Source organism: Camelus dromedarius, chromosome 8 (genome assembly GCF_036321535.1).
Source record: "Camelus dromedarius isolate mCamDro1 chromosome 8, mCamDro1.pat, whole genome shotgun sequence".
NCBI classification, from domain to species: Eukaryota; Metazoa; Chordata; class Mammalia; order Artiodactyla; family Camelidae; genus Camelus; species Camelus dromedarius.
The window spans coordinates 40612134-40629017 of NC_087443.1; the positions used below are offsets into that span (position 1 = coordinate 40612134).

The following is a 16884-nucleotide window of genomic DNA, read 5'->3' on the forward strand; positions in this document are numbered from 1 at the left end:
TCCCTGTTTCTGGCCGAGCTCTCAGTGGGCCTCACTTTACGTGCATGTTTGTACCTTGTATTTCCTCTGTCTTTTCCAATGCTCCACAGCCTCCAGGCTTCCTGCCACAAATCCCACCACTGGTGAAGAACAAAACCAGAGCCGTTCTGTCTTGGATCCCGGCATTTTTCTGTAAATGCTAAATATGTGATACCGCATTGATGGAGCACCAAAAAGTTACATTTTATGGGAATGTCTGATAGTAGTAGTTTCTTTTATTCAGTATAGGGCTCTGACCCCTGTATTTCATTGCTGTGTGAGAGCTGTTTAATTCCTGTATGACTTCCGTTTTTAGATCCATGTCATTTGTGAAGGAAAAAATCATAATTACATTTTCTGACAATCAGTTTGGTTTGCAAACCAGTTTTTTGACTGATGTTTTCACTATACTAGGTGTGAATTACAAGTCAGTGGGATGTGATGTATTCCTTATACTTGGAAATGTATTTGGAACCTTTTTAAAATAATTCATTTGATTCTTACGGTGACAGTGAGAGAAACCAGATTCATATCAAGATGTCTTAGACCTCGCCTTCAGTTTCCTCTGCTGCTTAGCACTAAGGGAGTTCATAAGTTACCCCCTCAAACATCCTTTGCATAGACAAGCTCTGATTTGCTGAGCGGATTCAGTCGGCCAGGCTGGTGTCAGTCTGCTGACTTGAATTTGCAATTTTCCTAGTATGGTCTAACTACAACCAGAATGTCATAGCTCTCTTTATGATTCAAAGGTAACTATTCAACCCATTTTTTTCTTTAGCCAACTAGAATAACAGCTCCAATTCATCATAGACCTTCAGTATGCCAGTCAAAATATTAGGTGTTCTACCAACATGAGTTTAGTTAATCCTTTCAGGAACCCTAGGAGACAGAGATGATCTCCATGCCACAGGTGAGTAGAGAGCTGAGTTCTTTTACTACCGTAACTTGCCCAACAGGGGGTTTCAGGAGCAGATTCAAACCCACTCTGACTGACTCGTTCCTCCCACTCTTTTCATCATGACAAGCTACCTTGACCTCATTTTGAACAGGATGCAACCAAAAACCACCCCACGTTGATGGGCTGGGTATCCATTTGCACTTCTGTATTTGTACAGTGGCTTAGAATGAGAAGCAATCTCAAAGAGTCATCTGGCCAACCTCTTTTCTCCAGGAAGGGAAACCGTCCATCCAAGAAAAAGCAGTGATGGAAGTCCTTCTAGTCGATGGACGTGAAAAGTAGCAGCGTAGCATCAGCGTCCTAACACAACTAACACATCTGAAATCTCCCAAGCCCTCTGTTGTCTGGAGCGAATGACTCCAACTCTTTCTTCTTTTTACCACCTACTTTCTGTCCACTTTTGGATGAACTTTTGAAGCTCTTTTCTGGATCTTTTAAAATGTCAAGAACGAAACTGTACATAATAACCATGACTGTGATCAGCTGCTCTTTTTTGGCAAGAAAAAAAAAAGCCTCTTTTTAGAGGGCTATTTTCCTAGTATGGTCTAACTACAACCAGAATGTCATAGCTCTCTTTATGATTCAAAGGTAACTATTCAACCCATTTTTTTCTTTAGCCAACTAGAATAACAGCTCCAATTCATCATAGACCTTCAGTATGCCAGTCAAAATATTAGGTGTTCTACCAACATGAGTTTAGTTAATCCTTTCAGGAACCCTAGGAGACAGAGATGATCTCCATGAAGAGATTTTCTGCCTGAACTATTATAAGAAAGTGTTCACAGTTAGGTACCTGGCACTGAAAACATAGACAAGCAGGATGGGTCTGCCTTCAACAGGACACCTGTATCTCACCTGGTCCCTCTCCTGTACTCACACCACACATATAAATAATTACCAATTTTACCGTTTACCCTCCTTGAAAACCTTCACCATTGATCTGTTTCAGGGTCAGAGAAGCTTCAAACACCTAAAGCCTATGGGGCTGGAGGTGGTGATAACAGCAGTGACAATGTAATCAGGGCTCCCCATGAGCCAGGCCTGTGCTCAGGGCTCCACATATCTTATCCCCTGTCATTCTTGTGGGGACCCTGTAAAGTAGGGTCATTTCACAGTTGAGCAAACATGCACAGAAAGGGGCCAACATCAGACAGCTAAGAAAGAGTGGAACTGAACCTTTCCTGTTGGTTCTGTCTGGCTCCAAAGCCTGTGTCTTCTCTTTCCTCCATGCTGTGTGGTGATGATGATGATGGATGCAGAACTTACTTTAAACTTATTCCTAGTCTAGTCTCATTCTTACACTGTTCCATGTGGACCTGGAAGGCCAGATTTACCATCGATCACTAGCTCTGATATTCCATTGTTCCCCTTAAGTTATTCAATACATGGCAAATAACAATTCTTTATGTTCATCTATGAATGAATGAGCCCTTTCACTTTCAGTAAAAATGATACATCCAAGCGAATTTTTTGAGAGTTAGTGGGAATCTTGGGTACTCTATATGACATGCTTTTTTCCTCCAAATTTAACTTAAGCATGCAGAATCACTGTATTTGTCCTGTTTGTCCTTACACCCAGCAGTTTCTGGGCATATTTTCAGGTCAGTTGGAACTCATTTATTATATAGGTTATTCTTACACACTGATTTTTCACAAATGTTTTTAGGTCCTATAAGAAGTACAGGACATGTTTTTACAATAAACATTCTCCACACACACACACACACAAAAAGAAGCCCAGTACATGTTTTAAATGATAACATTAATCAGAACCATGGTATCTGTGTGTCTATTTAGGTAAGATGGCTCTAGTTTCAAGTCGAAAGCACATGTAATCAGATACAGCATGAATATATCCCATTTTGAATGATCGATTGAGGTCCTTTAAAAAATTCAGGACTGTGGGTGACCAGGGTTTATGTCTTTGTGTGGGACTGGTCATACTTGTGGTTAATGGCAAGGGGAAAAGTAAGAAACAACCAATGTGTCTAGATGAAGTGTTCCGAAGTGGCCCTTATAGTCCATGGTGTATTCTAAACACTGGGCCAGAACTAACATTCTAATGATGATCTCAGGATGGTGAAAAGCCTGTTGGACAGAGAAACATATCAAGTAGAGGTGGACCAGGACCAGGACTAGGGTGGGACAAGTAAGGCATTCACCTTGGCTGTAAAATGTAAATGATAATAGAGTTTAAAAGATAGGATCGCTGTTACTGACCTTTTCTTTCCGTCTCAGGTTCAGCATGGCGCTATTACTGGTCCTGACTTGATTTTAAATTTTGGAATTTTGTTCATCATAGACTTTTTGTTTGCCTTAATTTTGATATTTTGAAAAAATATCGTTCATCTGGATTCCTCAGGGTTTGGGGATGTTTTTAACTTTGGCACCTGAGGCAAGTGCTTCACTCTTCACCCAAGTCCTGACCCTGAAGGTAGACTTTATCAATTGGTAACGAAGTAGCAAAGGGAAGTTATCAGTGCAGGTACTTTATGGAAAAGTAATCCAAACCACACTTGTAAACGTGTGGTACAGAGGGATCTAGGAAAATTATTGCAGCTTGTTTTCTAAAGCTCTTTAGTCCTGTGCTCTGCTGTGTAAAAAGGACTAAGATTTGCCTGGTTTATAGGAAACAGTAGGAAGACATAAGAGGATCTCGCTGGACCAAGGGACAGGAATAGTTATTCCCTAAGAGATTAGACTAAAAACTGCTAGTGCTCGTGCCTGAGGATGCCTGAGCATCCTGGTTATCTGATGTCAGAGATCTGGGGAGAGCTGAATCAGCAAGTTTTAGCAAGTACCTGGATGATTAGAAAGCAGCCGGTCTTCAGGCCATGCTTTGGTAAACACTGCCTGGAAAATATCACAATGCCCTTAACCGAAACTCAGGCAAACGGGAGGAATCCTCTGAAGGTTAGAGAGAGCTTTTGAGTAAAGGGAACTAGGGGAAGAAGAACACATATTGTGTGTGTTTCCATTTCTATTCAATTCTAGAAAATGCAGTGTAATCGCTGGTGACAGAAAGTAGATCACTGGATGGCGTGGGAAGGGGGATGGGTTACAAAGGGACACAAGGACACTTTAGGGGTGATGGAAATGTTTGTTTTCTTGATTGATCATGTCAGGAGTCTACGCCTGTATCAAAACTAATCCAACTGAACACTTTTTATACAAAGTTTAGTGTATTTCAATTGTATCTCAATCTTTTTTTAAATAAAATATTTTTATGGGCAAAGTAGCCTATTATATGTGAGGAAATTTGCATGGTTAACAAAATATGTTTTATTTATAGAACTTAAACTTGGTTCTCATTGAAAAGAAATCATTCGTGTGAACTTAGGGGGAAAAAAAAATTGGACCAGATCCTTAATAGCTGAGTATGAGAAATGGAATGTTTCAAGCATCCCAGAGCTAATATGGGGACACTATCAAATTGTCCGCAAATCATGCTGGTTCCCTTTTCCCAGAGATAGAGCCTTCAGCTGTGTGGATCATAGTCTGACCAAGTGGCCTGTGTCTTTGGCTGTCCTTACGTGTGCATCTTTTTCTGAGAAGATACATTTGACCCCAGGTACCCTTCGATAGCCTAACAGAGAATAACACATTCTGTGAAAAGCTTTCAGTTTCTCCATCAAAAAGTAAAAATTTTGTCTTTCATAGTTGATTTGTTCTGGAACTGGAGGATGCTGTGAGGTCAAGAGGAAAAGGAAGGAGGCAGAGTCAGCCACCTCCCAAACCTCCCCCTTTTTCCACCAGATTTTTGAATTTGGAAGTTTTGTGGGGAATGCCTTGTTTGAATGAGTATTCTTAAGCAGAGAATTACATGTATTAACACTAACGCTTTTCCAACTATAGTTTGTTTCTCCTCTGGGTATCATTTCCAAGATCTCCGTAAGAATTATTTTAAAATAATTATATGTGTATCTTTTTAATCCATTTACCCATAGATGAGGGCATTAAGTAGAACAGTTGAAAGTGGATTGTTACTGCTAATCCAAAACAAAAAAATATGTAAGAATCAATGCATACAAGTAATTAAAAATTGTAAATGCAGTGGAAATATATGAATTCTGTCCTAACACACTCGAGCGTAGGATTGCAGTGATGCCAGATTATCTGGCATCACAGAAAATATGTCTGTGCCTTGCTCTGTGCCCCGCTCAGCCTGCTGTCCTATACTGTCCTCCTGCTCTGAACTGGTACATCTTGTATTATAACCAGAGGACAAAATATCAGAAGAGCTGGGATTCCTGTGCCTGACCCAGCCCTGCCCGTAGGATGAAACTGTCCTTGGGAAGCAGCAGTGACAAATGAGATAGGAACAGGGCTTGATTGATGACCCGGTCACTTGTGTTCCAGGACCCTGGAGGATGCTGGCTGCTGCCCAGACACTGGTCACGTGGCTGGGGAGGCTGGTCCTTTGTGGTTCAGCCAGAAAAGTGTCAATGCACCAAAAGATGCTGCAGAAATAAGACAAATGAGGCCACTGAGATGGGTAAAGAGAATAAGGAACACATGCACTGTTCAGTACACTAACATCTTGTGTTCTGCCTCCTTTTTACCTTTTTTTCTGGTACTACTTAATAACTTCAAGCTTGACACACTGGGTCAAATAGAGCTAAATGTGTTGACTTTTCATCATGGATGAAAACATCAGTTTGTGATGTTTCTATCCTGGAATCTTCTGATGAAGAAATATATTTCAGCCCATGTAGTTTTCCCTTTTAAATTAGGTGGCAAGAAGAAAGGAGACTGTTGAGTAATTCTGCAGTGTCTTCAGAGGATAATTCTATTACCATCTTTCAGCAGTTCCGTGTCAATAAAGGACACGAGCTGGTAAGCCACAAGGCAGAGTTCTTTCGATGAGAATGCTCTGCCATTCTTATTAGCTACAATATACAAGATATGTCCTTGGTGACTTCTGAACCCATAATATATTTATCTGACAATATCGGTACCTATGGTTTATAGCACATTCTCACAGATATTTTCCTTAGTGAATCTTAACAATAATCATTTCGGCAATTTTTATATTGACCATTTATTAGATTTCCAAAATTATTCCACTACTTTATTTTCTCCCCAGAATTCCTCTGCCCCCAGCCTAGAGAATATAGTCAGATTGACAAAGTCCTGAATTACAGAAAGATAAAGCAAATTACCAAAATTCTCTTTTAAACTTATCACCTTGGTTATCTAATTTAGTGCTTTTCTTGTGGGGGGTGAGGGGGTGTGCTGGTATGTTTTTTAAAAAAAACAAGATGATTTGTGAAATAGGGGGTGTTCCCTTAAGCCTCATTTCTGTGGAACTAACCCAGAATTAATCCTGAAAGTAACCTGCCTATTTCTTTATATTTCCTTTGCTTCCGGAGATAATCTAATTCCTGGAAGAGATCATTAATCCATTGTTATTCTGGTGTTCTGAAAGTATCCAATTAGATCAGATAAATGGATTTTTTAGATAAATTCAAATAATTTAAAAATATATTCACTGGATAATCTCTGCTATATACTAGAGATATTAAATGGCTATCTTTCAGCAATAATTGTCTGAAGAAATAGAATAGCTCACATACTATCTTCTTTCTTTGTTAAAACCCTAACATTTCCCCTAACTGACTTATTTTAGGCCTAAACTTATTTCTTTTAGATTTTGAGTCCTGCAGGCACATTTGAATCTACATTTTTTAATCCTCCGATATCTATATAAGGACTTTTTATTTGATAAACAGTAATTGAGGGCCTCTTTTGTTACAAACACTGTGTTGTGCACAATGGGAAAGGGATGAAATGAAATCCCTAAAGATGAAACTCAAAGTATTGTAGGGAAGACAACAACATGAACAGTTACAACTCAGTGTTAAAATGCTGAACTAAAGCTGTCAGGAACAGGGAAGAAGGAATTGCTCAAGGCAAAAATTCTAGCATCATTCTTGACTCCTCTTGGTCACACCTTACACCTGGTCCATTGGCAAACCCCAGTGGCTCTATCTTCCAAGCAGAGAATGCAGCCACATCTCACCACCTGCGCTGCTCCCAGGCCAAAGTCACCATCATCTCTTTCTGGGTTATTATGTTTTAACTGTCCTTTCCTTCTGTCTTATCCCTCCTGACAACCCCACCATCACCATCACCAGCACCACCACCACCATTTAATCAATTCCCTTTATGACAGTGAGGTGATCCTGTAAAAATATATATGTATATATAAAAATATAAATTATATTAAGTCATTTTGCTCAAAAAACCAAAATCATCTACCAGTTAAATCAACGTAAGAGCCAGACACCCATGAGGCCCTCCCTACCTCAGCCCAGCAATGCCTCTCTGAGCTTAGTTCCTGCTGTGTTCCCCCTCGCCCTTGGGAAATGCCCCAGGAATGCTCCTGCCTCAGGACATTTGCACTGTTTCCTCTTCCATAGTGCTCCCCCCCCCCCCCCCCAGATATCAACTTGTCAGCTCCTTCACTTCCTTCAGGTCTTTACTAAAATGTCACATTCTCAGTAATGCCCTCTGTGGCCACATCATTTGAACAGCAACTTCTGCTCCTTTCCCTGCTTTGTTTCTTACTTAGCACTTGTCACTCCCTAGTATACTAAATATTTTACATATTTTTCTTACTTATTGTCTCCGATCTCCAGTAGGATATAAGCGTGAAAAGGATAAACACAATGAGGACAGCAATTTGTGTCTTTAACTGTTGTATCCCCAATGTCTCCATGAGCACATAGGCACATAGGAGGTTATCAGTTAATATTTCTGGGAGAAATGATTGACTGATTGATTGCTTTTTGATATTGGATAAATCACTTGACAAGTCCTGTGCCTTTACTGATTCAAAGACCACTGGTGAGAAGACTGGGTAAACTCCTTTCGTTATGTGGTGGAATGATCTGCATAGTTTCGTTTCAGAAGAGTCAGGGAGGTTAATCCCAGAGGCGTCCCATCTGGCGGTCTAGCTGATGTGTAGGCATTGTTATATGTGTAGCTAGTCTTGCTCTTAGGAGGAAAATCAGTGTGTAGGAAGGAAGTTCCTCAGTCATTTAGGTTCAGGGCAAACCAAAGAGAAATGAGAATGAGGTGCAAGAGGGCGGGAATTTATTACCACAGTTTCACCTTCTCCTGTTAAGGAAGCCTTCTCTGTATCAGTGTTTCCTCCTTTCATTGACCAAGAGTTAAATGAGATTGCTTAAGCTATTTCTTTTAATTAATTACTTGTGCTTCCCCCAATTTCACATGCATTCAACTTTTCAGATGATTGTGTGAGGTGTAAGAATACAGACAGTGGCTGCCTTACAATGATCTAGCTTACAATGTTTCTACTTTATGATGGTGTGAAAGTGATACACATTCAGTAGAAAACATACTGTGAGTTTTGAATTTTGATCTTTTCCTGGGCCAGCAATACCTGGTACGATACTCTCTAGTGATACTGGACAGCGCCAGGGAGCCCCAGCTCCCAGTCAGCCACGTGATCACCAGGGTGAACAACCAATACACTTAAAACCATTCTGTACCCACACAACCATTCTGCTTTTCACATTCAGTACAGTATTTACTAAATTACATAAGATAGTCAGTACTTTATTATAAAATAGGCTTTGTGTTAGATGATTTTGCCCTAGTGTAGGCTAATGTACATGTTCTGAGCACATTTAAGGTAGTCTAGACTAAGCTATGATGTTTGATAGGTTATGTGTATTAAATGATTTTCTATTTATGATATTTTCGATTTCTGATGGGCTTATTAGGACATAACTCCATCATAAGTCAGAAGATCTATACCGTGAAGACAGCATAGGTAGAAAAATGGGATATAAAGTAAAAAATAGCTGGTTTCCATTAGATGATACCCACAACCTTCTCTGTGGTCAGGCCATTGCCTTCTGTGATATTTGTACCATGATAACAGAGTCAACCATTTCTAAGACTTGAGTATTATCTATCTTAGGATTTGGTGGCATGGGTGTGGTGTTGATATGGCTTTCCTGCACTTAAAAGCGTGCACTGCTTTGGCCCCATTTTTGGAGGGTGGGGGAAGACTGGTTTAAAATTTTGCTTCCTACTAAACTAAACATACAGTTACAGACTTAGAAGAAATAGTTGCGCATGCTAATCACTCCCAAATCTGGATATATTTCAGGGTGTTTTCACAGTTTTCCCCACATTACATCTGTACTTAAGAAGCCTCACTGCTATTGGTAAAGTATTGACTTGATTTCTCTGCTCACACCCAGGGCACTGCATGGTACTGCCCTGCTCTCTCCCCAGACCCCCTACCAGGTGCTCCCTTACAGGCCTCTCCATTTTCCATGAGTATGAGCTTACACAGCCATTCATCTCCAGGTGGTTATGTTCACCATCACTGACAACTCCCTCCACATCTCATACACACCGGGCTGCTCCCCTACTAAAACTTTCCAAAGCCACATGTTACACATTCCTTCTCTCTGCCATGCTTTCAGCTGTTTTGTGCTGTTTTGACCTGTCTGTTTGCAAAGTGCTGTCAGACTATATGCATGAAAGGTGTTTTGTTGCCATAAATGGTTTTGAAAATGTCTCTGTAAAGAGCTTTCCTTGGTTATGGGGTGGGGGGAGGGAGAGACTCTTACTTGAATCTTTGCCAGAACAGGACTTATGTACATTAAAAAAGAAGCCCACTGAAATGTGATCATGATCTTGACCAATATAGAGGACAGGGGAGTCTCTACTAAAAATAATAATAATAATAGGCAGTAGTGACATAAAGAAGTGGGATCCTACTGCACAGGAAAAGGCTTAGAAGTATCTCTTTAAAAGGAGATACTTCCAAGCAAGATTCAGGTAAATACAATTGTGAGCACACCCTGGGTCAGTGTTCAGCAGCAAGAGACCCAACCAGAATCAGCACACCAGAGAAAGGCACCCACTTTCCCACTCACAGCTGCCTGGAGGACTGGAAAGAGTCCACTGACCTTCACACTGCCCATCAAATTGGCCTGATCTTCAGCTCTAGGATAAAGGATCATTTAGGAATTATTTTTTCACTTAAGCAGGTAAGAAAACCCAAGGCCCACAGCTCCCTAGCTGGACAGTGGTAGCAAAATAGAGGGAACTCCAAAAGGGAAGACAAACTAAGGAGATGGAAAATACTTTTGTGATAGGAAAGAAAGTAGAAAATTCATTCCTAACACTAATTTTTGATATTGATTATCTCTCCTTTCTCAACTAGTTCTTCAAAGGATGAATTTAGCTACTGTTTGCTTCCCTGCTCTTTTCCCACCAAGTGTGCTGTATTTGACTACAGATATTATAAATGCAGGCCATGAGAACATGTGGCATTTGATATGTAAAGTCTAGCTTGAAAAAGAAAAAATACATATATATATATACACACACATACATACACAATTTATTACCTTAAAAGGAAAATCTGCTACGTGTTTAATTGCAATTTATTTTTAAGGGGCTTCCCATAAAAATTTTGACTCTATGTCCATAGCAATATCCAATCAAGAGTATAATAAAGTATAATAAACTTTTTTTTAAAAAAGTTTTTCTTAGGCCAAGCAAGATATGTGGGTAAGATGGACTTTTTTCAGATTTTTTTTTTTCTTTAATCCCCCAACGAAGATTAGTCCCAACTCTGCATGCACTCCTCATGTTATCCAAGTATCACTGCCAGTCTTTCATATGCTATCCTTGGCCAGTGCTCTCCTTAAAAGATAGCTGAAAAAATATGCTTTTTTTTGTTTGTTTAACATCTGAAGAAAAACTGATACAACTGAGGTCAGCCTTATCAGCTCAAGAATTTTTGGATGACTCAGTCTCTCATCCCTTCCCCACCTCTCGTCCCTCCCTGAAACTGGAGATTCAGTTGTTTCAAAGTAGATTTACTTTGGGTTGTTTTTAACTTAACTAATCAACAAATTATTTCATGGGCATCATTTGATGTGTTAGTATCCTAGTGACATTTTTATATTGGTATTTTTCCCTTAGGAACAAATAGACCATATTTTTCTCCAAAAAATAAACATTCATAGGCAAGCAACTGAGACCACACGTTCTTAAATCCTTTGTAATCCTGGTTTTCCTTAATAAAGACACTTAACCCAATCCAAAAAAAAAAAAAAAAATTCCACATCCCTTCCTACCCTCCTCAGTATTCAAGTTCTGGAGTTTAATAGAGTTTTGTCTACTACATGCTTTGCCTCTGCATTCTCAAACTCTTGTGTTTTCTACTCCAAATAGCTGTAGGACTCCATTTAAATCCTATCAGATCCTTTTTACAGCTGAAATAGGAACCCTGAGGTCATTTCTGGGCTAACCCTGCTGCCTAGTATATGAGAATGTCCTCATCACACCTCCCCCTCCCAATTATTTTTAAACTCAACTCTTCAAAGGAAAAAAAATGTCACAGAGCCATAGAAGTAGAAATGCTGGAACTTGCCTTTTTCTTTTTATCTTTCGTAGGAATGGCATTTTAAAACATGAACTCGTGTCAGACACTGAACAGTCTCCACGCAGGAATGAATGTTTTGATTAAAAGTTATTTAATATCTCTGGTTCCTTGGAATTGTGCCTAAAGCTGGAGATATTCTTAGCTGCAGGTCTTGTGCCTCCTTTGACTAGATAGAAAACTGGCTCAACATCTAGAGGGAATAAATGGCATTCTGAAAATAGTTACTGTTTCATGTAGGTGTTTATATCACAGAGGATACTGATGTGTTAGGAATCAGGAGTTAGAAAAGCAGGTTGGTTTAAGAAGAGGTGTGTCAAAGCCACATCTTTCTATAGCCCCATCACTTCGTCCACTGATTCACAGGCTTTTGTTTAAAATCAGGTGTAAGATACTACATTTGTATGATAGGCCTAAAGACTAGGATTCTGTATAATCTGTATGTGGTGTTTCTTAACTTGCATTTGTATTTAAATCAACGAGGGTTAAAGACATTTAAGCAGTTGGCAAATTAAATAGGATCTAATTTTTTAACTGCTTTCAATGTAAAATAATGGGGACAGATTCTCACAGCCTCTAAATGTGTGTTTGAAAAAAGGAAAAAGGATAACTTCAGTCCAAGGATGCAAATAGAATTTTGACTCAGTAAGTATGGCTTTCAGTACACCCTCCTCTCTTTAACTCTCATCCTTTTCAGGCCAAATATTTATGGAGCATTGAATTCTGTTTCTAGCTTTTCCAACAGCATTTCATGCACTGAGATATTGATGCGACATAGTTAGAAGTTGGGCCCTCCGGACCTGTATTGTGCAATGGCATTGTGCTGCTTTCATAAGGAGATTCCATTTATTCCAACCCCCAAGGTCCTGTCTGTACTTGTTTACAGGTCATCTGGATAGCAACTAGTGTATGTTCAGTGGTATGAGTGTTATCACGGTAACCTTGGCAACCGAGCTAGCTCTGATTTCAAAACCTCAGATGCTGCATCATAAAATTAGATAACAGAATTGACATTTAGCTACATGTCTGTCATATAAATTAAGCTCCGAGAATGACTTCCTTTATAGCCATGTGCCTTAACATGAGAATGAAGGCACCAATTAGAACAATTTTGTACATATACATGCTATTCCACATTTAGGTGCAAGATGCGTTTCCTCAATTCTTTCTCTATGATTTTGAACCTCAGATATTGCCATATTACTCTTACTGTGCCAGAATTCTTGGCAGCTTTATTTTATGATTGGGACAAAGCTTATTGCAGAGCTGCACCAGATATCCTATATAAATAGGATTATGAATAACAGAAAGCTCAACTCCTAAAAAAATGTAAAATTCAAAGCATTCTTGACTTTACTGGATACTGTTATTTATGCTAATTAGAAGTAAGACTCTGCACAGAATATTCCACTAACTAAATCAGAATCCCAAAGACAAGACATGCTTCCCTTTCATTTCTATAGTAATGCATATTTTACACACATTATATTTTCCAGTGCTCAAGAATCTTTGATAATATCTTTATTCCAAGGGCATTCTAAACATGCAGATGGATACACTCATGTGCTTTGAGTCTTAGGTCCTCTTTTATAATTTGTATTTTAATGTCAAGATTTTCCCCTTTATTTGTTGTGGCCTGGCACAGTTTTTCTTTGGATATAAATTTAAAGACTCAACTTGTGAGTTACATTTAATGTAAGCACCCTGCAGTTTGCTGCATTGCAAGTGAATATTTTTAGAAATTTTATGGTTGCCTGGATATATTTGTTTGTCTTCAATGATATGTAGGGAGAAAAGCTCATTAATGATTTAAAAAGAAGGTGTTTTGATTCATCGACTTGATTCTTCTCATTACATAAACAATAAAGGCAATAAATTAACATCGAATAAAATTATAAGTTTATTTCTGAATGTAGCTGCAAGATAGTCTTGCGTCCTTGGGCATAACTTTTTCTATTCTTTATAGTCTTCTGCCTCCGTGTTTTCAAAGTCATGATTCTGCATATTTTAACCTAGAAAAATGATTCATAATTATTAAAGATACCTTTTAGCAGCTGTCAAACACCACAACTGAACAACTGTTATGTAAAACAGTTCTCTGGCTTCTACAATGGTAAGTTATTATATAGAAAATGGAAGATCCTGATGTCAAAAATGACTATAAAACAATTTTTCTTTTCCCCATATACCCTGCTGTGTCATACGTAACATTTGAGAAATCTGCTTCCAGCATTTTCTCATCTTACTAGCCATCCATCTAACTCTTGCTAGCTTTATGTTAAATAATACCTTCTTGCCTTCTACCTAGTAAAGAGTCAAAATTCCTGCAAATTCAGAAATCTTTCTTTTCAGGAACAGATAAGTGGTTGTGCTCTCTACATTTGCGCTTAAGTGAAAAGAAGGGCAGAAATCCTTCTGTGTATTTGCCAACCCTGTACAGCAAATACCCGTTACATTTTCAGTCATGTTTAAACTGTTCGCTTTATCTCATTGAGTCATCATCATCTTTATGTTGAAACTGGAAAATGGTAGTTTTTTTGTTATTTTCTTTTTATCTTGAAACTATTTCTGGTGATGAACAGAAATAGTTCAGCATGTGGTGGTTCCAGGAATGAGTCCAGTGTGGGTAACCATCTATAACATAAAATAACTTCATTGGAAACTTTTCAATGCAGAGGCATTCTGCCATGCAAGATGGAAATGAACTCAGGCTGTGTTGGTGCTGGAATGTGGGGGCTTATCAGGCTGTTTGCATGACTCCGAGATATATTTTAATATCCGGTAATTTTTTTAAATTGTGACATGATATGGCATTAGATGGATGTGGGGAAGGGAGGAACTATAGTGACAAAAGAAAAAGAAAAGCTAAAAGGCAATACAGCGTCTTTTGTGATTTCCTTTTAGGTCCGATGTGGTGGTCCTCTGTTTTTCCATTGCTAATCCTAATTCCCTAAATCATGTGAAAACCATGTGGTATCAAGAAATCAAGCACTTCTGCCCTCGCACACCTGTTGTTCTAGTTGGCTGCCAGCTAGATCTCCGCTATGCTGATCTTGAAGCCGTTAATAGAGCCAGACGCCCTTTAGCAAGGTAAGCCAAGAGACTCAGTTTCACTGTGCCCGCCAAATTAAAATTTAGAGATAGAGGAGATGTCTCTGTAGCCTTGGGGTCTGCTCTTCAGTGGCTCTGGGACCCCATCCACCAGCCGTATGCTTTCAGTTAGTTTGTGAATCATGAGGGGGTATGTCCTGGCTCTTCTCATGCTCACCAGCACCTTTCAGGCAGGAACCCATTATTTGGCCAGTGCTTAAAGGGAATTCTCTAATTATGACATGATATGTATAAAAGTGCTTGGAAATTTGTAAAGTAGTAAACTAAAAGTTAGCTACTCATAATAATGTCTTTCTTGAAATTATTATCATGAAGTTAACTAATATTCAGAGCACTCAGCCACAATTCTTGGCCCGAGGAGCATGAGGTTCATACAGATACACATATCCAAGTGCTTTTAATCTTCTCATTTTCTTTAATCCAACCTCTGAGCATATATCCAGAGGGAACTTTAATTCAAAAAGACACCTGCACCACAATGTTCACAGCAGCACTGTTAACAACAGCCAAGACATGGAAGCAACCTAAATGTCCATCAACAGATGACTGGATAAAGAAGCTGTGATATATTTATACAATGGAATACTACTCAGCCATAAAAAATGATAAAATAATGCCATCTGCAGCAACATGGATGGCCCTGGAGAATGTCATTCTAAGTGAAGTAAGCCAGAAAGAAAGAAAAATACTGTATGATATCACTCATATGTGGAATCTTTAAAAAAAAAAGAGAGAGAGACAAATGAACTTATATATGAAACAGAAACAGACTCACAGACATAGAAAACTTATGGTTACCAGCGGGAGGAAAGGGGTGGGAAGGGATAAAATAGGAGTTTGAGATTTGCATATACTGACAGGTATATATAAAATAGATAAATAAGTTTATACTGTATAGCACAGGGAACTACATTCGATATTTTATAGTAGCTTATGGTGAAAAAGAATATGAAAACGAATATATGTATGTTCCTGTATGACTGAAGCATTGTGCTGTACACCAGAAATTGACACAGCATTGTAAACTGAATATCCCTCAATAAAAAAAAAAAAAAGTACAGGCTGCACGGCTGTGGTTCTGCTATAACCCCAGCACTACTCTGTGGATCCTCCTTCCAAAGGTTTGGCCTCCCTGGGTGAGATTAGACTGTGAATGTGCTTTGTGTGGCAGCCAAAAGGGCCTAGACTTTATCCTTCTCTTTTTTTACTTTTTTTTTTTTTTTTTTTTTTTTTTACTAAAGTGTAGTTTTTACAATGATTTACAATGTTAGTTTCAGGTGTACAGCAAAGCGGTTCAGTTACACATATACATACATATATATATACACACATAATATATTTTCAGATTCTTTTCCATTATAGCTTATTACAAGAAAGTGAATATAGTTCCCTGTGCTGTACAGTAGGTCCTTGTTGTTTATCTGTTTTATATATAATAGCGTGTATCTGTTAATCCCAAACTCCTAACAAAGGGCCGAGACTTTATTTCACAGGCTCTGTGGAACCAGAGGAAACTTTTTTTTAAAAACTATAGCTAAGTCCTACTTGTATTATGTAAGAATATTTTTGTGCCACAGTGAGAACTGTGAGCTAAAATGTGGAGAATCTGAAGAAAGATTAGCTAAGAGGCTTATGCACTAGTCCAAGCAAAGGATGATGAAGGCCCAACTGAAGAGAATGGAAATGAAGAGAAGGGGTGAGATCTGAAAGAAGGTTCCCTAGCCCAGTAGAGGAGCTGAGCTGTTGGACGTGGACCATTTAGTCTAGAACTAGGAAGTTCTAGACTAAATGGTCCTAGACTCCGACTAGGACCATCGGAGTTCTAGACTCCGACTGCTTAGTAAAGATCTCTCAGCACTTTACAAATGTGACCTGTAGAACAAAAATAATACCACCCGTAGGGTTATTGTGAGGCTCAAGTGAGAAAATGAATATGGATTCATTTTATAGAGCAAAGTTTAAGCATAAGGTGATAATGATGAAAATGATGATGGTGGTGGTGACAATAATGAGGATAACAGCTAACATTGATTAAGCAGTTACTGTGGAACAGGTACTAGGCTGGACAAATGACTCATTTAAACCTTTCAATAGTCCTTTAAAGAGGGAAAGGTATAGCTCAGTGGTAGAGTTGTGTGCTTGAACCACGAGGTCCTGGGTTCAATCCCCAGTGCCTCCACTAAAAAACAACAATAAATAAATAAACCTAAACCCCCCGCCAAAAAAATACAAATATTCCTTAAAGATACAAGTACTCACTGTTACCGTTCCCATTTTACAGATGGGAAAACTGAGGCTTAGAGAGAGGTTAAGTAACTTGCCCAGGATCAAATAGCTAGTAAATTGCTGATACTTCAGT

The 16884-nt window shown here is 38.9% G+C and overlaps 1 protein-coding gene across 4 annotated transcripts in view; it reads left to right on the plus strand.

The window, feature by feature from the left end:
* RHOBTB1 (Rho related BTB domain containing 1) overlaps positions 1–16884 on the plus strand; it is a 116468-nt gene that overhangs the window by 80456 nt on the left and 19128 nt on the right. For all 4 annotated transcript variants that reach the window (XM_064488139.1, XM_031461241.2, XM_031461243.2 and 1 more), the window contains one exon: positions 14319–14504. In XM_064488139.1, the coding sequence (XP_064344209.1) occupies positions 14319–14504 (186 nt within the window). The remainder of the gene's footprint in view (positions 1–14318; positions 14505–16884) is intronic.